General features: G+C 36.2%; 1 protein-coding gene across 3 annotated transcripts in view; it reads left to right on the forward strand.

The window, feature by feature from the left end:
* LOC106919069 (partitioning defective 3 homolog B-like) overlaps positions 1-25957 on the forward strand; it is a 218251-nt gene that overhangs the window by 133584 nt on the left and 58710 nt on the right. For all 3 annotated transcript variants that reach the window (XM_088002255.1, XM_088002260.1, XM_088002257.1), the window contains exons 20-21: positions 8549-8659; positions 8881-9264. In XM_088002255.1, coding sequence (XP_087858381.1) covers positions 8549-8659; positions 8881-9264 — 495 coding nt within the window. The remainder of the gene's footprint in view (positions 1-8548; positions 8660-8880; positions 9265-25957) is intronic.

Consider the following 25957-nt stretch of genomic DNA (forward strand, 5'->3'; position numbering starts at 1 on the left):
GCAACTGTTATGTTTGCAATGATGACATCTTTTTCTGTTTACAGTAACACCCAGAAAGCATTTTTTTAATCGTATTTACATTTCCCAAGTTGAAGGTAAAAGAACTCAAAATCATACAAGTGTTCACCGCTTTACAGATTTCTTAGATTTTCTTGATATTTTTTATACAGAAATAGGCAAGCTTTAATATCAAACCAAGATAATGTGAATATTCTTAAAACATTTGTTTTAAGATTTGTTGCTATTCAGTTTTAAGAAAAAAAAAAGCTATCCTAAGTATCCTGGAAAAGAAAAAAAAAAGTGCAATTACTCCCACCCTGAGATTTTATTAGCTCTCATTAAATGGACGTGTCAATCATGAAAAGTCTGAGTCTTCTTCAGGACAGACAAACCGATGAAACCATAAATTTTGCTCTGTAGCACAAAATCCTGAAAAATATCCAGCATTCTGTTGGTGACTTAAAGTTGTAGTTATTCAGCATAACAATGATCCAAAGCACACCAGAGTCAAAGTACAGACTTAAATTCAATTAAGATCTTATGGCATGACCTTAAACAGGCTGGGGAAAAAACAATTCAGGAAGGTTGGATAACTTAATGAAACCTTTTATAGCTTGACAAAAAAAAAGCAACTCTTAGAAATAAACTTTCACATTATTGAATAAAAGGTTCCCAACTCTAATTTTCAACTGAGCCATGAAAGTCAGACTCCAAATGTTTGTTTGAAATGCCCTTTAATGTGGACAGCTGGCTCTGTCATCTGAACTGTCGCCACCTGCCAATCAGATATGCCCATCATCTGCGTGTGTGTGTGTGTGTGTGCTCACTCCATGGTAACCATCCCACCATGATGCATATTCATATGATGATTAAACATGATTGGTCACACAGTCAGATGGTTGTTATATAGTTTGCTCATGGGATAGAAGGTTTGTTTTTGCACTCTCCAAACTGCGCTACAATTATGTGACCCTTTCCCAATTCTTTTCCTATTTAGTTCAGATTAAAAGCTTAAGTTTAAATGCATGTCTTAGTTGTATTTTAGTTAATCAGATATTACATTAATAATTGACTCTTGCATTCCGGTGGACGTGAAAGGCACAATGAAGTAGAGAGTCCTCTGTACAAATTATAATATGGCCTAGACTTGGAAAGGACAAGGTCTGGCAGCAATGATAAACGGATGGATGCCGCTCCTGCCAGGGCATTGTGTTGTTGCAATGTATTGCAAATATCTGTGCCCGCTGCTCATTTTCGGCTTTAAAATAGTGCAAATTTATGATGAATCTATGATAATGAATGCTTGGTCTCCTGCTGGCATATAATCAAGCACTGCTGCTCTTACAGCTCACTCTGTCATTCTTTTTTTATTATTATTATTATTATTTTTGCATGTTCATATCTGTATGTTTTTGTGCCACTGGCTCAGCTAAACTTAAAAATCCAGAAAGCAGCACAATTACGAATGGAGCCACCAAGCAAAGGAGCCTTTGAGCCTTGACTCTGCTCTCTTTCTTTTCCTCTCATTGGTGACTCTAATTACACTCTCTCTAACATCCTACCATTTATTTTTCCTTCTAGCTCCTCACCCACTATTTTTACTCTCTCCTACCAGTCCTAATGCAGCACCTCTGTTAGACTTAAAGTGCTCCATCGTTGGGACTATTAGCCCATCACCACGGTGGGGCCCATTAGGACTGACTAGCTCCATTGTGGGCCGCGTAATGGTTGAGCTTCATGCGAGGCGTATTAGCCCAAGTCTGTAGATACTGTATGTCTCTGTGTTTTTGAATGTGTGTGTGGTAGATAGATGAAAATGGTGATGGCAGAAAATGGCCTTTCGTTGATGGTGCAGCATTCATCATTTGATGAATATTTTGTGATTGGTTATCCTCTGTCTGTGTTTGAACTGAGATGTTTCTTGGTGTTTTGACACCTCAAGGTGCCGCATTAGTGTAACTGTTACAGGTGCAGATATGGCTTGACTAAATGTAAATGGTGGTTTTAGCACTGAGAAAAATATGAAACCTTTGCTAAGAGAAAATTATTGCTTTTCTGGCTAATTCTTTGTACCCTCAATATAAAATATATATATATATATATATATATATATATATATATATATATATATATATATATATATATATATATATATATATATATATATATATATATATATATATATATATTAAAAAAAATCTTATTGCACAGTGTCACCTCAGTTCTATGTTCTTTTTATCATTATCTTTGTTCTGTATTTTTATTTACATAAAAAGTTGCTATTGCTTGCACAGAATAAGTCTTACATGGGCAAACTTATTATCCAGGAACAAAAGACACTTTGTCTTGTTACTTGAAGTGAGGTGAGGTTAATTACAGAAAACAAAAATGTAAATGTCCTTTCTATCAGAATCAGGATAGATTTAGAAACTACATGGGTATGGAGAAGTGCAGAAAAGACTTGAACTTGATTTAAATTGTGTTTTTCAGTCTGGATAGAATCATGGAAAAGTCTGGCATTTGATGAAAATAGTTTCCAGTTTTGGATAAGTCTTCAAAATATGGTTTTGCATCCTAGGTTTGAGTACAAGTTTAGAAAAGTCTGGAATATGAAGTACAGTGAAGTTTCGCTTATTTGTGATTTACTATTTGTGGATATATATATATATTTTTTTTTCTGTGGAACATAATTTTGCTGAAAAATCAGAGATGAACTCACACTCAGAAACTTGCCACCTGTTGATAGATGATCATACAGGATGAAATTTGTGATCAGAGGGTGGTTAGAGTCACCATAAAATTTCTCAGGTGAATGTAACTAGTCACTACCTACTTCTGCCTGTGATTTGAGAACACCAAAATATTCAGAAATCAGAACATTTTCTGCTGTTGATTCATCCATCTTCCCAATCATCCATCTATTTATCTACACTTCCATGCTTCCTTCCATTTGTTCATCACTTCCATACTTTCTGGAGTTCATGCAGGTTCCATATTAAAGCCTAACCACTAAATAAATATCAGCTTTGACTTTGTTTTACATTTCTGTTTGTATTTTTAAAAATGGATAAAACGTGAACCAAGATCTCTCAAAATTCTCTCCTTTTCACAATATCTAGACACTTTAAGGAAAGCATCTGCATCATCTGCTTTCCTCCAACCAACCTTTGCCTGTTGTCGCCTAATAATGACAGAGCACATGTTTGAAACAGAGGACGGACTCTGCCAATCAAGCATGGTGACAGGAAGTCATTGGGATGTCACAGTCTGATGTCGCGCCTGCCAATCATCTGCGTTTGTGTGTATGGGTGTGCGCACATGTGCTCTGCATCGCAACGCGTCTGTCAATCACCCGTTCCCTTGGGATCCATTTGCCAATGATAGCAATGCAGGGCGTGTCTAAGCAGCAGCAGAACGAGTGAGGGAGAGAAGGGGACGAGAATAAACATAATGGGTGAAGTGAGAGTCACAGATGTTCCTGCTAATTTTCCTAGTTAGTGAGTTTTCTCCTCATCGACGAATCGGAGAAGCACATTTGTCAGTCCTTTGTGTGCTAAGCATCCATATATATCTGCATGTTTTTCTGCAAGGTTTAAAGAAGACCCGTTTGCTTGACTGTTAAATTTCTTACTGTTTGTATGAGTTTAGAGCTGCAGCTAATGGTTGTTTTAGTAATCAATTATCGATTGTTTTCTTTCTGCTTAAACTTAACATTAACACAGTGTAATAGCAGATTTATTTATTTATATATATTTTTTTAAGGAATAAATTTGTACCAGGTGAAACGAGAACTACCCAGAACTCACTTGAGGAGTTCTGGGTAGAACATATTTACAGACAAAGAAAATTTTTTATTTTTTTTTTTTCTATCTTAAATGCCAAATTTATATACGTATTTAAATATTCAGATTTTTTTTCTTCCTAATACACTTTACAAAAAGATGTAATTGTTATTTTTGAAGTTATTTGGACATTTTTATGTTGATATTGATAGTACACTATATGCTTTTACGCTTTCCTTTTCTAATTTAGTAAGTATTTAGGAAAAATACGGATTAGTTCTTAAATATTTCTTTGTCATGTCATTTTCTTCTGCTGGGAGAGGCGCTACGAAGCTTGGTTAAATGTTTTTCCCCTAATAAAAAGCCTTCTACGCAGATTGTGGTTTTAGCTTATTAGTATTCATTAGTCACCGCTCTCTTCCCTCTAATGACAGGACAAGAGGTAATAAATTCTTCCTAACTGACTGCTAATCATCTGTTAATCTTACTCTCATATTCCTTGTGAAATGGTGTTCGAGCCATGATGTTCTCACGTGTAAATTTGTTCTGGATGGTCTTGTTGTGCTAGAAGTGGTTGTTTATTAATCATTTTTAATTTTGGTTCACTTCTGTATGACCACTTCTTCTCTCTGCCCTCACATTTAATCCGTCATTTAAACTGAGAGGAATAAAAGAACTTGAAAATGGAAACCACAGGTGAATTAGTCTGTCCTGAGTCACTTCTTTCACATAGACTTGTGCAGTGGTTACATCTAGCTAATGGTATGTGATTTAAATAATAGTTCTTGTCGGACAAAAGATGTTTGAAATGAAAGAAATTTTAACTGGAGCTGCTGTCAGGCAGCTCTAACAACTTCAAGAAATTATTCAAAAAAAGCAAACATGACAAGAATTATATATTTTTCCTGCTGAGACACATTTTCATTTCAGGTCAAAGCCAGTGTTCCCGACAGTTAACATAGGAATATGAAAAGTTTCCCAGAACCGGACATGAGCAACATTAGCAGAAGGGATCCAAGCATTGTCCTCAATGTCGATTACAAAGGCCAGAACTGTTAGTAACATAAAATAATCAAATTGGAATAAAATTAGCTTTCACACAGGAATATTTCTCAACTAAATTTAAACAAGAAGGTAATTTTTTAACAAAAAAAGAACAAAATATTGTTGATATTTTGTTTTCATACTGTCATGTTCCTATCAGAACCAAATTTCTTGACTGATGCTGACTGACTGTAGTCCCAATAGTTGAGATGAGGATAAGTGTGGATGTTAGTTTCCCGATGCCGTTCAGACAGAGTTCTACTGGGTGTATTAATGTATATTAATAGTATTTTTGGTATTTGTACTATTACATTGGTTCGTAATAAGCATTTTCATGTTAGAGGATTTTAGCCAACTCCTTGAATAGCAGGAGTCCACTATAGTACAACATACTGTTAACTATAGTTAACCCAAACATGGGGTTTGGATAACTTTATAACAATAATGTTTTGCTTTTGTTTGTGTAAACATACAGTTTTCAGGTAATAAAATTTCACAAGTTTCAAAGCAAAATATCACACGAATGTATCATCCAAAGCAGAAATAAGAAAAGACTTCAAGAAGAGGATATTGTTTTTTTTTTTTTTTTTTTTTTTTTTCGTAGAACAATGAAGAATAACAATCACTGAACAAACTGTCACAGAAACACTAACCCAACCACCAGAGCCTTCAGGTTTATTGTCATACTATACACATACAACAATAATAACATAAATGGTCACCACAGAGGATAGCCATGGTCAGCAACAATAATCAGATAGGCGGTGGCATTCGAATGATGATTGATCAGCATTATGGGGCTTCAACCTTGCCAAGAAAGCACTCTGTACATCGATTTACTACTGCCACCACTATCCTGAATTGTTCACATAAGACGGGAAAGGTTTGGGGATTCATGCTTTTAATCCCAAATTCTGGCTGTAGCATCTGAAACCTCAGCAGAAACTGATTGTTCATTACACTGCAGTAAAGAGTCATTATCTGGCTTTCAGTTTCCTATTTGAGAACTTAACCTGGTTTTAGTATTCCCTCTGTTATCTCTCACCAGCAGTGTGATTGCATTATCGTATTGTATTGTTTTTAGTTAAATCCACTTCCTTTATTTGGTACTTTTTCACCACAAACATCATCTCAAACCAATGCAGACGGCATTTTTAACGAATCTGTGCTAGTCCACGTTAAATTCAAATCATTCCAATTCAATCATATGCAGTCCAGACATATGGTCAGATTTAAATCTAGCCACATACAGTCTACCTCAGTTCAAATTATAATGCAATACAAATTCAGTATTTGTAATAATTCAAGGAAACCTTGCAGATTGAATTGAGTTGTGGATTTTGAAGGAATGACTTATCCTTAACAAACTTCTTAGGTCTTTAGCTACTGACCTTACTGAAGGTTCCTCTTCACAACAAGTACCCCAGCATCTGTGGGCCCCATTCTGTGATTTTTATGTTCCCTATCCTTTCTTCTACAGTAGTGATTTCAGGCATCTAAGGAAAAGTCCTGATGACTCTGCAGTAGTTAGGCTCATTGTATCACTGTATTTGTCTGGAAAGTCACTGAGCTCCTAAAAGGCACCTATTCTTTTGCAAATGCTTGTAGAAGCAGGCTGTGTGCCAAGAAGCTTGAGTTCAAAAACCTGTGACCTTACTTGATTACCTAAAGAAGTAAAACATTATGCAGATGCCTATAATGTAGATTTTTTTTTGTTTTTATTTTTTGGAAGGGTACAGACTTGGTTACAAATTAGACATATGATTTGCTAAAGGGTCAGATTGAATTTTATGGCACAAAAGTAAAGTGCTTGAATGTTTTTTTTATTATTATTTATATATAACTGACTACTAGGTTAAAAGTCAAAGAAAAAGCTTCTAATTGGAGAAGGAAGACCAGATTACAGTCAAACTTGTAAATCCTAATCCCCAGAGTTTATTTCACAATCTGAGCAAACTGGTGAATTCCTGTTAAACTGTAAAAGCAGTGATACATTATTTCGTTCTTTCTACAGCAACAGACTCAATGCCATGAATCCCAACTAACATTGATGTGTTTAGTTGCTATAGAGGGGAAATATTGCAATATGCCATTGTTACTTTTGCACAGTTTGCAGGTACAGATTCTCAGTCGTGGTAGGTATCTCAACTCTAGAGAGGGTCAGGGTGAAGTTCAAGGGAGGAAAACTTGATAAAGAGTGGAAAGATTTGTTGAAAGTGAGTTAATGTACACATGGGAAAAAGGTAAAGTGAAGAAAGTGAGTGAAAAGAAACAGCTCTGCTATAAAGAAGTGACAATTTTGAAAAGGAACCATGGCAAAAGGAGTGGTAGGTGCAGGGAGGAGAGATTTGAAAGAAAGGGTAAGCCTCTGTAGGTAGCTGTAATTAAAGTAAGGCTTGTCCCCTGCGTGGCAAATACACACACATGCTGCTAATACACACAGATGATTGGAGCCCTTCATTGCCAATCGAGCCACTCCTCCATGGGTGGTAAATAGGCTTTACCCCCCAGTCCACATTAGGCATTTCAAAGAAACCTATTACCCCAGTGTTCAAATTGCACTTTTGTTTTTATTAAAACCAAAACACCAAGCCAGTCCCAGTGTAATGTAGCACTGGATTTGCTTTTAAATAATACATAAGCAGGGGGAGCGATACTTCAAAAATGTCCACGGTATTACATAGCAGAAATGTAGACAAAAGGATAATTCATCAATATATTCACTTGATAAATAAAACATTAGCTGTGTTATAAGGTCACAGTTGGCGTGTTGGACATATTAACTATTTAGCAGGTTTGACTGGCTCAATTCAGTATGTCGCACCCGCTGCGTAGCTGTGCTCTAAAGTTTAATAAGCTTCGGCTTTTTTAAAATACATTTAGACAGAGCATTAAAAGCATGTTATACATTTGAACTTTTGAATTACAAAATGGAGAACTTTCAATGAGATTGGAATGACACATTTCCTCACAGGACCTGAGTTTATCAAGATAATACGATTTGTAAAAACTTTTGTTTAAGAAATGAGAAAACTTTAGCAGGAAATACGGCCTAGACAACCAAGGTTATAAAATGTGCAGTTTCTTTTTTTAAACCTAAAATTTAAATACTTGTTTAGCAAAACTAATATTCCACTGAAAGGACACTAGACTGTATAGTCAAAGGGAAGAAATGTATTTTAGTTCAATGAGACCAAAAACAAGCATTTTGGCCATCAGACAAGACGTTTTGTTTGGCAGAAATCCTGGACGACAATTTGTTTCCATCTGCAAAAGAACTGCGGTTTCGGGGAACATTTGATTTCCAGCAAGACAATGGCCCGACGCATCCAGCTAGACCTACACAGACAGGGCTTAGAGACGACAAGGCGGATGTTCTGGAGTGGACCAGTCAAAGCCCAGACCTCAACCTGACAGAGAACTTGTGGCAGGAACAGAAAAGGGTTGTTAACAGCTGATCCCCACGCAACTTGACAGATTTTCATCAGTTTAAAAATAGAAATTTGAGTAAGTCAGCTGATTTGCTTGGGCTTTGGCAAAAAAAAAAAAAAAGAAAAGCTATCTTGATTGACTTGCAAAAGTAGAAAAAGGGTAAACATCTCTTTTATTATAGACATCATAATATGTTTATAATGATTTTTTTTATTATAGACAGGATTTTTGTCAACATGATTTTTTTGTCAACATGTTGTTTATGCATTTCATGTTCTATTTGTGTCCAGGTTTGGAAAGAAAAAGGAGGAGAAGAAGGAGGCAAAAGCTGCTGTGCAACGACAAAAATCAGACGTTCTGAGTGACCTGGAGCTTGAAAGGATGAGAGAAGAGAGAGAAAGGTCAGGAACCTTCTCTAAAATACGATTAGCAAACTTATCACACTTTGTTCTTTGATCACAGGATTTTCTACTTTTTCCTTGCTAACAACTTTGTTCCGCTGCACGCTTTTGGTAAAGCTCTTTCTCTGTGACAGTTCTTGTTTGTGAATTATTAGTAGCCTACTAAAGTACTTACTGCTGCTCTGTAACAGGGAGTAATTGTTCCTTTGTTTCTCTTTAAGGATTGAAGCTGTGCATCCTGAGCTGCAGGAAAAACTGCCCAGAGACCAGCAGGGTGGCGGTGGTGGGGCAGCATATCCACACTTCGAGGATGACGATGCCGACCCAAACTATGCCAGGATACAGACCTTCAGGGACCGAGAGATGGGTTCAGGGCCACCGCCGCTGCCGCAGTCACCTCTCTACAGTTCAGTTCAGCACGCTCATGCCCGCTCGGCTTCGCCACAGGGCCCTCCCAGCTTCCCAGGACACGGGAAGCATGTTAACGATGCTGGAGTTCTCCCTGATGATGACCCCATCGATAGGCTGTATGCCAAAGTTAACAAGCCTAGAGGTTCTGGAGCTACGTCGCCGCACACTCCTTCCCCAGCGCCTCCAAGTGACAGGTAGGGTTCAGCGACTTTATCTGTGAAGCACTTTTGTTCAAGGTCACCATCTTTTTTTTGTATAGATGGTATTTTGATTTTTGAAGCTCTTAGAACCACATAACCTCCTATATTTTATCAAACAAAAATGGCAAAATCCAATGGATGATTGAAAAACAGACACTTTGTGAAACCAAGAATGAAATAATAATATTAATGAAAAGGAAAACCGTTGTTGCATTTTATTAACAGATTTAAGTAGACATGGTGGCCTGGGTTAATAAAAAAAAAAACAGAGAATGGGAATAAATATTTTTGGTTTGGTTTATATTAAAGTGAATTCTCACTTTAATATAAACCAAATCCTCACATCAGTTAGCCCAATTTTTGTAGCAAAATTATAACTTAATACGTCTAACAGTATTAATATTGACATACTTTCCCATTTTAGTAATGCAAACAAAATACTTTACGTAATGTGTGCAAAACATCTTCGTCATGCTCAGTATGCGTAATACCGAGTGTTACAAAGAAAGTTGTTTCCATATTTCATAGGCTGCATTCAAGATCTCCATGCGCTATTTTTTTTTCTGTTAACATATAATTTAAAAATGTGTGATTTACTGATGCAGATCCTAAAGCTGATGGAGACTGGTGGGGGTATCATGATGAAAAGGAAGAAAGAAAAGATTGGTGAAAATGTTAATTGGAACCTATGATCTCAGCACAATACACAATAACTCTGCAATCTTGCAGGTTTACTTTAAAAAAATTCTCAATTAAAGCTTCCAGTCTCTCTATAGATTTCTGTTGATGTTCTGTTTTAATGCCAAACTTATTCTAGGGTGGATCAATGCTCTAAGTCTTGCACTAGATACTGCATTTCTGATAAAAGAAGCACATCCATGAAAGTCTTGTGGTAATGTGGAATCGAAAATGTCTAAAAAAAAAAAAAGAACTTGGACAATTGTAAAACTGTGTATGTGGCAACAAAAAAAACCTTTTGGTTTGACTTTAGCATGTCATATATATATTTTAATTCTGGATAGGTTTAGCCCACGACTTTTTAATTAACCACAAATGACATGAGTAGATTCTAGAAAATGACTTTTAAACATCATATCAAAACACAAGTCCAACATTTCTCAGGACAAATGACTGTATGACTCATTATTGTTGGTGAATAGGTTTGTCATGAATTAATCCAAACTATAGAAATAAGAAGTAACCAGAACCCAGACTTACTCTGTTGTTTTCTCTCGATTGTTGCATCACTCCATCAGTGTAACTCATGCTAATATTTTTCTCCCTGCTGTCTAGCAAAAGCTTACTTTTGGTATGATCAGAGAGTGAATTTTCTGCTTGAAGCTTCAGTATGATACTCCTCCTTCTTTACATTTTATCATATCAGTGACAGTTCTCTAATTCTGGAACATATCTACCAGTACATACACTCTAGGTCAAACACACACACACACTCATCTTCTCACCTTGTGTACCTATCAGAAAAGTGAGTACGCCAACCACCTTGATGGACAGCTCCATCCTCCATGGAGCCGTTTCCTGGCAGCCTTTCTTGTATTGTTTTCTTCATGCAAAATCGTATATATTTCAGTGCCTTGAGCTTGACTTCTACAATAGATTATGGGATTCATATTAAGTATGAGAGTTGTGCTCACCAGTGCATGTTTTATTTTAAGGTGGTAGAAAATGTGGTTTAGCAAATGAATGTTTAAATAAAGTCATTTCCATTTCAGTTACATGTGGATAAAGAATATGTGACATATTTTATGAAAATCTACATCTTTGACCTTAACTCCGGGTTTACACTCTTGTCCCATAATCCCTGGTCTCCGTACATGTAATTTGGATTATGTAAATGTACTCAGCTTGCTTTGGCTTGCATGCTGATATTTCCTGTTAAGTATGTTAATCCCAGCCATTTTGAAATGCTTTCTTATGAAAGCACTTTATTTTATTTGCACCTTATAACAAGTCTGATATACTCATTATCAGAGGGTATTTTTCTTTCCTTATTTCTAGACATACTGGCGCTTTGTTGCTTAGTTCCTTCTTTATTTTATAATATTCAGTGTGTGTTTTCCAAGATGCCCATATTTTCTCAAAAGAAGTTGCAAAAGTCAGAGAAGGTCTCGATTTTGGAGTCGTTTAACCATGACCGGCAGTCTTGGCAGATAGTGCTGTTCATTTATCATCACTTCCTGAAACCTGATGATGCAGACTAAAGGAAGTCCAGGTATTGGCTGACAGCAATCGATGTGGCTGGAAAAAGAAGGTGGTGTGTCAGCAGCGGTGTCTGTATGTGTGCATTAACGGAGGTCAGAGCCACCGGAGGCATGTGGGATACAGAGATAAACAGGATCGCCAAGGACTCCCTTCCATCAGTACATTAGCAAAGCAGTGAAGCATGGCTGCTTAGACATGTGCACTAAAATGCACACCCACATGCTCAGAAAAGGTGTTTTGTGAGCAATGACAGGCTACAAATAAATTGTATGTGAACATACTGTTGGGTGTTTATGGGAAGACTTAAAAAATAAACTGTTTGATGGCAAATATTTTTGTTGACAAAAAAATAAATACTTTGTGGGATTTTTTAAATACATGTATCATTCTTGATGATAATGATAATGATATATGTATGTAAATATTGTTCATTTTAAGAAACCTGTTTACCACAGTAAATGCTTGGAATGTAACCAAAAAACAACAACAAAAACATTTTGTTGCCTATTTGTAGTTTCCCTAATGTCTAAACTCAGGTCTGGGAGTTAAACACATAGAGGAGTTAAACTATTTTGCTGCAGTTACAATCAAAATGTTTAGTTTGTATGGAAATACCTGAATGACAATTATAAAGAACTGACTATGACAAGATCTAACTGAACACCAAGACATGTGCATCATGACAGAATGTGATACATAGCAGAATGCTCAATTAATCTTGATCAAAACTGTTCATCTTTAGTGTATATAGCATCTTATTCTCATGGGCATATATTTAAGCCTGTGTATGTTTGTTTTATACTAGGAATCCTACACTTCCTGTAATTATTGGTTTGAAAAAAGAAAACGGGGCATAAAAAATGTAGTTCCAAGCTATTCCCAGGACCAAATGTCAAAATGTATTGCTAATTTATCTGACTAATCCTGAATCAGTTGCATAGTATCTTTAAATTTTAATGTTCATGATTTTCACAAAAATCATATCATATGGGAAAAAAAACAAAGACATTCTTCATAACAGTGTTTATGTTTTTTTCTGCTTTGGATTCATTGTAAACAGACTCCAGAAATTAACTGGAAAAAATATAATTCTATCCCTGCAGCATGAAAAAAAAAAAAAAAAAACTACAATTTTGCTGCTACTGATGCTTAACCAAAAACAGTCAAAGTTTCTTAATACCTTTTTACCTGAACACCTTAGTACACCCTAATACAAACAAATATTGAAGAAAAAAGGATTGGGGCTGAACAACTGTATAGCCATAAGAAAACCACTAATTAGTGAGGATATTCAGAGAAATGCTTCGGTTTGCCATAAAGATTGGAAGCTGGAGGAATGGATAGATGGTTATATTGTCTGATGAATCCAGACTTACTGTCTTCAAAAGTGATGGGCACATCAGGGTAAGAAGAGAGGCAGATGAAGTAATTCACCCATCATGCCTAGTACCTACTGTACAAGCAGTGCAGAGGTTGCAGTGCCGTAAACTTGGGTTCAGCAACACTAAGTGCCCAAAGAAGGATGGTATAACCTGGTCATATACTGGATGACCAGGTTATACCATCAATAATAGTAGTTCACTGCTTTGTCAACATTGTGTTCTATAATGTCATGTTGACAATATGTTTTCAATAGCTTGACATCTTCAGAAATATCTGCTATGAATCCACAGTGAATGTTTCTATGTTTACTTTAAAAGGGGCTGAAGACAGATGGAGAACTTATAGGAACTTATAGGAACCATGTTTTGCACCTCAGGTGTGATAGCTGATCAATTTAGCATTTATTTTCATTCTCAATGGACACACTGTGTCTGCAGATTTGCAAAGTGTGTGCATCGGTAGATACACGCATAGAAAATGCAATTTCCTTAAAGTTCATACAGAGTTTATGTATTCATGCATCCATTATTTATTCCCTTCCAATCATACTTTCTCTGTTTGTCTGCCAGTAACCTTTTTCATATTATTTCCCATGTTTTTACATTTTTCTTTTCTTTTTTTTCTTAGAAGTGTCCGTTAAATAACCCATCATCTAAACTCATAATGTAAGCAAAGTTTATTTTAAATAATCATATCAATTTAAAATTTGACGGTGTCTTGTTGGTCATTGACTTTATAAAGTAACATTTTCTCCAACTTGACAACGAAAGGAATAAGTAAACCCAGCCTCAGTCTAGTTGTAGCATTCATTTTAAAACCTCAAACATTTCTTAAGAGAACCGTAGACTTAATAAAGCGTCTTTATAATATGGAAATCAGTTTCCACCAGGAGAAAATGTACAAACACTTATCCAGTCTATTTTCTGAAGTGACCTGCTAAGCCTTGGATGAGAGCAGCCCTCCGTTTTCATGAACAGCTGCCCCCCCTCCCACCGTCACCCATCCACCACCAGCCAACCCGTCCAAGTACCCCTCACAGGTTACCATAACAACCACGACCTCTGGCACTCCACCAATTAGAAAACAATCAGCCTTGAGAGACCAAAGTGAAGTGAGCTTGGCAGAGCAGGAAGGAGGGGCATTGTAGTACATGTGTAAAGGATAAGCAGCGAACAAGAAACAAAGAAAAAGCATGAAATAAAAGCAGGTCCTCGTAGGGGTGGTTTGTTTTGCATTTAATTAGAACAAAAATGGGTTCTGTTAATTGAAAAAAATATTTGGTACATTAGAACATTAATTCCTTTTACTATTTCATGCAACTGGGTGTTTTGGATGTGTTGGCCTTGCTAGTAACTTATGTTTGCTTTTCAGAATGTATCACATTATGTCAGTCTAAAGACATTCAGTGATGCTTCAAGATGTGAGTAATCTGATGATGCCTTTAAGTGGGTACATTGCAAATTCACCTTTTTGCTGACTTAGACACCTATTTTATACCCAAGCATTTCCATTTCATTTCAACCTTCTTCTATTTTACACATGGGAACAAACCAGTTTTTGACCATCTTGGTGAAAATATTGTTTTTTTTAGAAGTTTGATATTTTTTGATTTTTTTTTTTTGTTATTATTCATAATTTAATTGTATTTCATTTTCCAAAGATTTTGTAATACACCCAAATCCATTGATTCTGTTCTCCTTTTTAGCATTAGTGGACTGATAGAAATGATTCCCCCAAAGTAGATTAGACAATATAATAATCGAAAACAAATACAAATTTTACCTTAAAGCTGTTTTTGTTAAACATTTACTAAAATAGAAAATTATCTACATACATGTAGTGAGACGGAAACTTTCAGTGTTGCTTGGCGACTTGCTTGAGATGATCTCTCTTCCTCCATGTGAATTAACAAGAAAACCCGTTGGCTCATAAGGTAAAGCAAAAACCTATCCCTTTTTCTGTCTCTTTCGTTAAACACATGGACTTTTGCATGCATATATATACCCGCCTTGTAGGTCTGAGATTTTCCACATCAATCTAGTCTTGAAGGTAATTATCAAGTAGAATACTTTTGCCATATATTTGAACTCTTTTTTTTCTTCTTTTTTTAGTAACCCAGATCATTTTGTTAACTTTTTTTTGTTGCACTGAAAACTGATTTAGCCTGGTTTAAGAACTTATGTAGCAATTTTTGGTCTACATCTTACTTTTTTATTATACTAATTAAAGTTTCTAAAGTTGCAATTTAAGTCTGTCTGTTTATGTGATGAAAAATTATCTGATAAATCAATTAGAAAATTATATATATATATATATATATATATATATATATATATATATATATATTTTTTTTTTTATTTTTTTATCAGCAGCAATGTTGTCTCTCCTAGCTTTAAAATTATAAAATTGTTGTAGAAGAGTTTGAAAAAAATCTGAATTTTACTTTTAATATTTTTGTATGGCTGGGCAACAATTTGGCTACACACTTGTATTTGAAGTCTTAGATATGTCCTTAAAGATAATTCTACACATTTAAAAATGGATGCAAACAACTCAGACCTGCATTTCACATTGATCGTACTGAGTGTCATCCAAGTATTGAAGCCCATGCTTGGTAGGTGCCGGGTCATTTTCTTTGACTCTAGAAGCACGGGTGCTTTAACTAATTCATTTTTTGATACCTTGGTAATGGACTGATATACTGTTTCATGTCTGTCTAGCGTTTCAGTGGCGTAGACAGATTGGCTGCCTTAGCTAAATAACCCTCTCACATTGCTTTCCCACACACACACTGTAACATAGATAATTTGTTGACAAGCTAAACGGGGATCCCACAGATGTTTTTTGGACATAATAGGAGGATATCCATCGCACATACCTCAAAGAGGTGACGAGACTGGAGGTTTCACAGAATGCAGTACATTTCTCTACATTTATACCTGTCTGAGACGTATTTCTCAATACTTAAACAACTTGACGTGAAGGGAAACAGGCGGAAAAAGTAGCAAGAAGAGGAATGATTTAATTCTAAAGAGCATTAAATGGAGTATTTTGTAAAATGAATAATGAACAAAACTCAAACTGAAAGAAAATTTTTGGAGAAAGGAATTCATGACATATTTTGAGATGCAGAGAAATATAAGATTGGTGGTCACAATTTAGCTTGTGGAGTGGATAAATGAGATTTGACAAGAATCAACAGATGAGAGGGGATAAAGAGGCCAATGAAGTGAGGATGTGCACAAAGAATGACGACAGGAGCCGGTGAATGAATATTCTGGCTGGAGAAAGCAAATTAAAATGAAAAAAATAGAAACGAAGGCAGAAAAAAGTAAAGAATAAACTAAACTGAGATGTTAGGAGTGAAAAGTAGTGAATATGGGAAGAACTAAAATGGAAGAATCTGAAGAGGTTGCTTTGTAGGGGCAGGGAGGAGGTAATGGGGAGAAAGACAAGAAAATGGCTAAAGTGTGTGTTTTCGGGATTCAAAGCATGTGATTCAGCCTGGCTAATAAGAGAAAGCTCTCAAGAGGCACTCGTGTGCACCATCCCTTCCTCCCCCCTTAGCACTCCTTCCTTCAATAGATCCTTTCTAGGTCTCTCTTCCCCCTTGTTGCACTCTCTTCCTCTCATTTATGATTTCCGCCTCTTGTATTTGCACAAGTAGTTCTCAATGAAAAATAAATTCCATGCAAAGGACATCCGCCCTCCGAAGAGCACGCACATGGTAAAAGTACACATGGGCGCATACACTTGGACTCATAAAATAACACTTTTATATGTCAAAAATGTACACTCAGGGCCAGCTTTGTTAATTTTTCTTTCTGTTTTGCATCACAATTCTACGTTCCCATGCAGGGACTATAAACCTCAAGTCTGGTGAATTACTTAAATTATAGAGTTAACAAGTTTTAAGTTGCTAATTCTTCGTAGCTAAAATCATGACTGTAGACAAAACACTCAAAGTGTTTTTCTGCCATTTTATAGAGTTTAGAACATTGAATACTAGTTGCTCTGTCTGCATTGGTGACAATTTAGTCTCTTCATGCTTGAACTGGCTCCAGCTAATAACTTTTTAAACGACTGAGCTCATCAAGCGATGAGTGTGTAAAATGAAATGATATCATGGCCCAAGTAACATATTCCCTATAATGCAGTTGAAGTGTAATTTTTATTCCCTTTATTTAAGTATACATACACTATAGAAATCAGATTAACATCAAAAGCAATACACACTTAGAAGATGTGATGTTTAAAAATAATGCACTTAATTTCTTATCATTTAGGCCAGTATAACCCATGTTTTTAGATACTCTATCATACATGGAAAGATAAAGAATGGGACAGTGGCTTAATAACAGCAGCAAGTTACAAAGATAAAGTACATGAATCTCATTGTAAGGCATCTTTCAACTACCTCAATGAGAAGCAGTGTGGAACCTTATTGATAAGTACTATTATCAGAGTCCTCGTCTTTGATGAGCTACATTTTACAAATGGGCTAGATGTGGATGTAAAATATGGTAGAGTAATAAGAAATCTAAACAGTTATATGATTTTTTTTCCTTAATTTTCATTAAGGGCTACAATCTATTAACTCAATAAGAGCAACACCGACAAGTGCACGACTGTGCCTGTACTGTGGCTGCGTGTTACCAGGGCCATATCTCCAGGGCCACCTGTAGTACTCCACAAGCTTTTAGCCAACTTTACAGATATAGTGATGAATTGTGTATTTCTCTTACCTATTGTTGCTGTTGTAATCTATCTTTAAGCCATCACAACTTCTGTTTGGTTGCCTTTTCTTGATTTCACTATTTGGATTATTTTTCACTGCCAGGATAGAAGTCCCCACTGTTTTGTCATCTGTTCTATTTTTATGTGTAGCGTGCATATGGCTCAGTGTGCGTGTTTGCATCATGTTGACAGCTCACCACAGCGACCTGAGCTGTCACTGATGTATGTATTTTCTCAGATCAACCTTTTTCTCACAGTGTCGCTTTCTTCAAGCTGTTGGACTGCATGTGTGCCTGAGATGGCCATGGAAGTAGGTCGACTTTGTGTTTGTGGAACAATTCCAGTGCTGATTTGACAGTATGTCTTGGATTATTAACCTCTGGATCACCTGATGACAACCCATTTTCAGTTTTCATACATACGCCACCAATTTTGACATTTAAAGTTGTTGGGTATTATCGAAGACTCTATGATGCCATGCTTCCTGATAAAACTTACTGGGCCTTTGAAAGAGAAACAGACCCTTACCATCACAGATTATGCTTAATAATATGTATTTTTTCACATCCTTTGTTTCATTTCTGGATTTTGCTTGCTAGTTCACCTTTTTCTACCACATTTTTCTCTCCACTCATCTTTCTATGAGCGGAGAGGCAACTTTTTTAGCAATTGCCTTTTGTGACTTATGAAATATCTCAGGCTCTTTAATTGTGACTCCATCGTTTTAGCAAAATTTCTCAGGTCCATATAATAAAATGTTTGAAAAATAAAAATCTGAGAAAAATACTGTATGTTACATGTTACTAAACAAGAGGCACCTTAACAGTCAGAATTGAAATCTCCATCGGTTTCTCAGGTTGAAATGAACTGCAACTTAAGTGCTTCAGCAGAAGGTGACTGGGTATCCTTTCATGGTTCTTGACATTTCACCTCATTCAAAAGCATTCTTGAGTTCACTCTTCATCCACATCTCATTTTGACCTGAAGAAAACGTTCAGATGTGAGGTGCAGTGTTTTCCAGATTCTAGCTGCCTTCTTGTTAGGCGCTCAAGGGCATCATAACCAGGTTTTACAGAGAAACTAGTCAGACAAATGGATTGGGGTAGGACCAACATTTTTTTTTCATGTTTTCACATCTTTAATAAAGACAAACACAAAAACTGCTTTGATTAGAAGGATGATGTACCCTCCTGATGTACTTGTGCATAAGTCAAAAGTGATTTGGATCAAGGAGATGAATAAAAAAAAATCATAAAGAGTGGGGATGATCAGCAGCTATAGTCAAGTAGGCTGTGTGTCTAACCCAGGGGTCTGCAAGCCTCACCCTCCACGGAGGCATGTCTGCCTTTACTCCGCTTCTTTAAAACTCTTTTAGAGCTGCAAACCTGTAATGGCCTTTTAAAAAAGGCATCTTTTATGTGTTTAATAAGTCAGTCCCCCTGATTTTTTGTGATTCTGGAAATTCATGCAAAATAAACAGATTCCCACATTAATTGTTTATTGCAAATTTCCTGCAAAAATGTGAAAAAAAGGAGTTTAAGTGACTAACTCCCACCTGTAGCTGGCTATATTTAGTACTTATGGTACTAAAATGTTTTTGTCAAATCTGTCTGCTTGTTTTTTTTTGTTTTTTTTTGTCACATTTGAAAACATTTTTGATAAATTTTCTTTTAATGGGATTTTAATATTTGTGTAAATTGATATTTGTAAAAATAGCCCATAGTTTCTAGTCTAAAAAAGAGATCTAAAACCGTATTATTGGTATTTTTACTGTCAGGCTGGAACAAAATGTTCTTCAATGTGATTACTCCATTAAAAAGTTGCAAACACAAAGACATCCATTTGTTATTATTTATAACATTAAAAGCCTTAAAGAGCCACTTTAATGGAACTATAGATCAGTGCTCTACCCTGTAGCAACCCATGGTAATTTGCCAGGTTTTGTGACTTAAAGAAATGTGACTATAATTATTCATTTTAAAACCTTTTCAATATAATATTAAAACATATAAATCAGTTAAAAATCACAACCATTTAAAAAGAACTTCATTAATGTGGTTGCATAAGTGAGCATACTCATAAACTAAAACTTTGCTGAAGCTTTGTTTAATTTACCTTCAGTCTTCCCCTCTGCATTGGAAAAGTCAGTCTTCAGTCCAGACATATGCAGAACTTCTCACATCTAGAGCAAAAACAGTTCATGTTGGGAATCCCTGCTGCTCTGGTGGGATGCTGCCCCCTCACCAGTTTCAATCTCATATTTTCAATCAATTTGGAGGAATGTCCAGCTTTTGAAATGTCACCACTTCCCAAATATGGAAAACTAAAAAAAATCCAGCTAGCACTGCTTAGCTTAGACAAAAATGAATCAAGAGATCTTTCAAAAAAGCACCTTTTTTTTTTTTTTTTTTTTACAGATTTGTTTCTATTTCAGTTAACCGTGCAGAATAAATGTCACATTACACAAAGTATTGCAATTATTTATCTTGCTCTCATTTCCTTTGGCATTTTAACAGGTGTGCACACCTTTTGAGAGCCACTGCATTGGTCTGCTGCTATTGAAGGCTATTATTTGCTGAGACCTGCAGGAAGCAGGCCTTTAGCCACACACACAACTGTTAAGTCAAAGGGGAAAGTCTGGCTAGACAGGCTGCCCGCATGATTTAGTGGCAGCGGGTTGACCACCTGTAGCGCTCCCTCTGAATCTGCCTGTCACACACACATATGTATGTATACGCCTGCACATACAGATGGCTTGTCCAAATAATGTCATGCCAGTTAGTATTCAGTCCCTGCCGCATTCGCACAGACACTGATTTTCATCACGACAGGATGCCACCCTCCTCTGCCACCGCGGGTGCCTCTCTTGAGTACGACATTTGGACAGCTAGTCTGATTGATGTCATGGCAGTCGATAGAGCGCTAATTACTCCCCGTGCGTAGACCACGCTGTATTAGAGGCCGTGTCATATCCTGTCAGCTGCATTTTAAAAACACGTGTCACTTCCTGTTAGTCTGCGGAAGAAAAGATAGGAACCCAGAGGCCTGGCAGCGCATGTAGCGGGCTTACACCGAAAACACTGCCACACTGTTACGGAGTCTTTCTTTCACAAAGCTTCCCTCTCCGCCTCTGTTCTCGCCCCTCTGTTTCCTCCCCTCTGACCCACCTGCCAGCATTGGTGGTCTTTTGTTGTCAAACTTCATTAGCAGAGATGTCGGCTAATTAGAGCCCAAGCACAAGCTCGGGAGATTAGGAAGAAAAAGATGAGATGAAAGGCGAGACGAGGGAGGGAGACGGAGGCAGGACGACGGAGACGGAGATGAGCAGATGATGAAGAGATTAAGATGAAGTAGGAGGGATAGAGAGATGAATGTTATCAAGGTGGAGATAGATGATTAGGTTAGTAGAAGGAGAGAGGGGGAAACAGAAAAACCAAAGTTGCTGAAAAACTCAAAATAGATTGCAAAGAATCTGCAAATTGTGAAGATTTACTTCACTCAGACAGTCATCATAAAGGAAATTGATAAAGTTAATAAAATCCCACATCCTTGCAGGCAAATGAGGGGATATTTCTCACTCTAATTAGTTTAGTTCTTTTGTTTTGTTTCTAGCAACCGATGTCGTTTGAATATGAGACCGAGCAGATGAGTGGAAGATGCAGAAAGAAGATACAGCTGGCTGCAGAGCTGATGCATTGACCTGTGTCTGTTATTGTGGTCGACTTGATCTTTGTTAGACAGAGCTGATAATGATCCTCTGCTCTAGCGACTACACACCAGGGAGAACACGCAGATGACTGGATGTTTAACGTGTAAAAAGAAAAAGCTTGTCAACATCAGTTACCATGAAGCTGGGTATCTGCTGCTCTTATTGATTGCACTGGCATAGATTCAAAAACACATCATTTTTAGCATTTACTTTTAAAATTCAATAAATTTAAGCTTTTTTTTTTTAATTTCCAGTTTGGAACATTGTCCAAAATGGAAAACATGGATTTATGATTCATGCCTTATTTAAATAAGGATTAGTCATAGTTTGCCCTTGCTTTTAAAGGTTGAGAAAGTCCTCTGTAGGGTAGCCTTTTGTCTTCTCAATTGATTAATGCAAATTTTTACCTTTTATGAATCATTTCCAAGCAGAACGTAACATCTCCCAAGCTTTCAAATCAATTTCAGTTTATGGTTTCAAACCGCATTGATTGTTTTTTTTTTTTTCATTTGAAATAGCTATCATTAGTTTGTGCTAATAAAAGAACATTTTTTTTTCTGAAGGTCAGCTACTCTGCACATGTTTCTCATTTTAAAATCCTTTTCTATCAATTTTATATTTCAAATCAGTCACCAAAACTCTTGTTTATTCTCTTCAAAGGTGACCTTACCTTGAATAATAACCATTCTCATAAGAATAATCCAAAATCTTTAGCAGTTTTGCAGGGTTGTGGTAAGGTCTTCTGGGGGATGTTATTATGCCTGATGGAGTTTGAAAGATCCCTTTTGAGTGTCTAGTGGTCATCTAATGCTCTATTATCAAGGAGGGAGAATGTTGTGGATTTGCTGATACCAAATCCATGATGTAGACTTGAAGCATGGATGCACTGCTCTTATTTCCAGACTATAACACCATCATGGAGGGACCATTGAACTATTGTGGAATGATGTTGGTGATTATATCTTGTTTAGCAATTATGCTTCAGAGAGTTACATTAACAAAAGTACATTAGTACTTTTAATTACTTGTGTTTAGATGCAGTTGACCAAATCTATTGTTGAATGGTACTGGTGAGGTATAGACTGTTCAAAAGAGGCACATGAAGTGTTTTTGGGACTCGGAAAGTTTTTGAAAATCACCTTGTCTGGTCACTTCACTTTGTGCTATTTGTAGCTGACAGCTGTGACCCGACTCAAGACGAGTTGCAAATGGTTTGCATCGGCTAGACTTGATAAATGTTTCTATTTATTGGATCCTGGGTTGTAAATCAGGGGCAGGAAACCAAATGTCCAAAATGTGGAAAAAAAACAAAATTTCTCAGAAAGTCAGAATTGTTTTCCAAAAGTTTGAGAAGAACCTTGAGAAAATAACAGGATTTTCATCTGGCTTGAACAGAGGCATAACTGTGCCGCTTTATGTCAGTAAGAGAACTTCTAAAAGTTTCCGCCTTTTTGCATTGTTTGGTTTAGATTCTCATTTTGATGCGCGCTGTAATCTCACTTTCAGTCTGTTGTGTAAATCAGACAGAGCCAACAATCTGAGTGACATATTTCCCATGTGTCACCTCTTGGAGGAGGTGATAAATCACCTGTGTGTTTGTCCATCCCTGTTTGTTGTGCACCCATCCCCTGCATGAACCGTTACTGTAGCTGCATGTGTGTCACATACACCAGACCACACCTGCCTTTGGCCAGTTCCTGTCAGATTTATTAAACCTTCAAGCTCAAATTCATCTGTTATAGAAAGCTAATAATATGTGCCTTGCTTGTCTTTTCTCTCAGTGTGTCTATATTATCCTTATCTCCATTTTTTTTTTTGTATCCATAAAATTTGTTTCTTTACATACCACTCAGACGATGCTAATATATTCACTACATCTAAATTATGGATGTGGTTATTAAGTCATCTTTAGGTAAACTAAGCTGATAATACATTTTAAATGTATTAGTAGCGAATGGGCAATACTGATAAAATGAATAAAGCATCTCTTGGGGAATTTAAACCAACATATTTGATCTTTTTTCCTGAATGGATTGGCTTACTGGAGAGCTTGGCAGGTCTTGCATTACAACATTAAAAATGGATGTTAAATATACATGTCCTGTGATCACGAGTCAGTTCCAAATGCTGATTTAAAATATGCCAGAAGACAGTTTTTAGGGCTGTAACTCCAGATAAAAAATGATCCAAACCAGTGTGGTAAATATTTATAGATTACAATGACAAGGACATATTTCTTTACTTTACAGTGGATACTGATATTTCTTTGGGCGTCTGTCACCGTGTTATTAATGGAACAGAGGTCTTAATTATTAATGGCAGGGTTATTACCAGCTATGGCGAGTTTCCCATTCGGAGTTTTAAACATTTATGGAATTATTATTGGTGTGACAGAGCGGGAACCAGAGATTGATCTGGCTGTGCTTCCTTTGGTGTGTGCGGGGACTTTAAGAAAGAGACCAAGAAGGAAAAAGTTTTTACTTTTGTGAAACTTTACTTTGATTAATGTAAAAAAAATAAATTAAAATAACCTAAAGTTGGAGAGTAATATTTAATATGTGATGCTGTAAAGTTAAATGTAATAATAAGTTGAGATTCCTTTTTCAACCAAAGCCAGTCAATGACCTTTCTATGTTTTTAGTTTGTGATCCTGCACGTGTTTAGATATGTGTGGTTCTTTTCTAAAGTCTGTTTATCATTTTGATGTATTCCTAACACCGCTCTCCTCTATTTATGCTGTGTCGTGAATCTTAAAAAATACCTCTCATTTGTGTGTGTGCATATGTTTTAAGTATGTTTTTTTTCACTTGTTTAGAGAAAATAAAAATAAAATACCACAACAAATTTTATTCAATCCACAAAAGTCTAGAATTCAGTATTTTCCGAGTTTGAAAAATGGATTTGAATATTTCTATTTTCATTCCCTGTTCTACCTACCCACCTACAGTTTGCTTAGATTTTATTTTATTGTTATTTGACAGCCCTGATTTTACCTCTCTACTCTCCCAAGCATGCCACTAACAAAGCAGAAATGCATTTAATTGCTGCTACAACTTGGAAGAAGTGTGTCATCTCTGCTAATAAATCTAGTTATTCAGCTTTGTTCAGTATATCCAACGTCCTCTGGCCACCAGGATATTTAAAGTTATTTACCTTATTTCAGGTCTGGTATTAAATTATAAGTGTGGCTGCTCTGACTTGTATTCTAAGAGTACTAGATTTTCAATTTGCAATCCCCTGCATACCAAATGAATCATGCATTGCACCTTCTTCCCAGGAACACTGTATATTTACATATGCATTAAGTTATTTCACATGCTTTTAGCCAAAGCTACTTACAAGTGGTGAACACCATTAAAGCGTACTAAAAGGGACCCTGGCATACAGACCAAGTGCTAAATCTGTTTATATTTCTGTCCAGATGGGACAGGTGCAAGTGCAAATGAGGCCTGTTATGGCTTTGGAGGTGTTAAGAAAGAGGAGGTGTTCGCTAAACACATTTCTTCAAGATATTGCTGGAAGTAGGCAATGTTTTATGTGCTCTAAAAGCAAATAAATTAGCTTAATCTACCGCAGTAAAACAATAAAACAATGTCTAAAGATACTTTTTGTATTTTTGAAAAGGGTGCAGCAGTCAGGAATACCTAAGCTGTGTCAGAAACATAGGTTTGAATGTGTAAAGTGCCTTTAAATGATATCAACCAGTGAATGCACCTTGCAGACACAGGTAAAAAAAAATCACTGGAGACACAGTCATTGCTCTCAAATGATCACCTATTGGCTGGACCTCTATGGATTAGGTCAATCACTTTAAGGTTCAAGTTGATTTTTACAAATGGAACAATGCATATTAGTGAACATGTACATGTAAATACATGAGATTATAGCCCAGAAGCTAATTCCCAGCTTTAGTCTCATTGGCAGGTTGATGTTAAAGCTCATCCAAGCAGTTTAATGTTCTTTTATTTATTTATTTATTTTACAGCCACTGCCGTTCTGTTTGGGAAAACTTGATAACTTGATTTTAATTCCGATAACCATTATTACTTAGAAATAGTTGATGAATATTTCAGAGAAATATTATCTGTTGTTATTCAACACAAATGGTGTTTGACTATTCTGTGGGCCCTTATGGTTTTACTAAAAAAGCCATAAACAAATACACACAAGAGTCATACTCTTTCTGAGTAAGACATGTAATGCAAACGTTCAGTCAAGAACATCAAGAATAATAATTTCTCTATAGTTTTTTTTTATTAATATTATTATTATTAGTGTTTTTCTCATTTTCCAGACTGACAGAAGACGGATAAACCAAGAATTAACTGGTAGTTCGTCTGACAAGAATAAAATGTACAGTTTCACATCATCAGCCTAGAACTAAAGACAATATCTTGCTTAAAAATAAACTTGAGAAATAACTACAATAACGCTTGATGCACTTGCTGCTCAGTATCAACATTTCTACAGGAAGCTTGCGAAACCATATTTATAGATATTTGTTTTTTTTCTGTAAATAAAAAAATAGCCCAGCATTAATAAAGTGAGCCAAAAGCTCTCTATCAATTTTACTGTTTTCACTCAACCTTTTCACTGTTGAGTTTTCACGGATGCAGATTTTTCCATTGCACATATCTA

The sequence above is a fragment of the Poecilia mexicana genome, unplaced genomic scaffold, assembly GCF_051168715.1.
Source record: "Poecilia mexicana isolate PSO_F unplaced genomic scaffold, ASM5116871v1 scaffold_2, whole genome shotgun sequence".
In the NCBI taxonomy this organism is placed as follows: domain Eukaryota; kingdom Metazoa; phylum Chordata; class Actinopteri; order Cyprinodontiformes; family Poeciliidae; genus Poecilia; species Poecilia mexicana.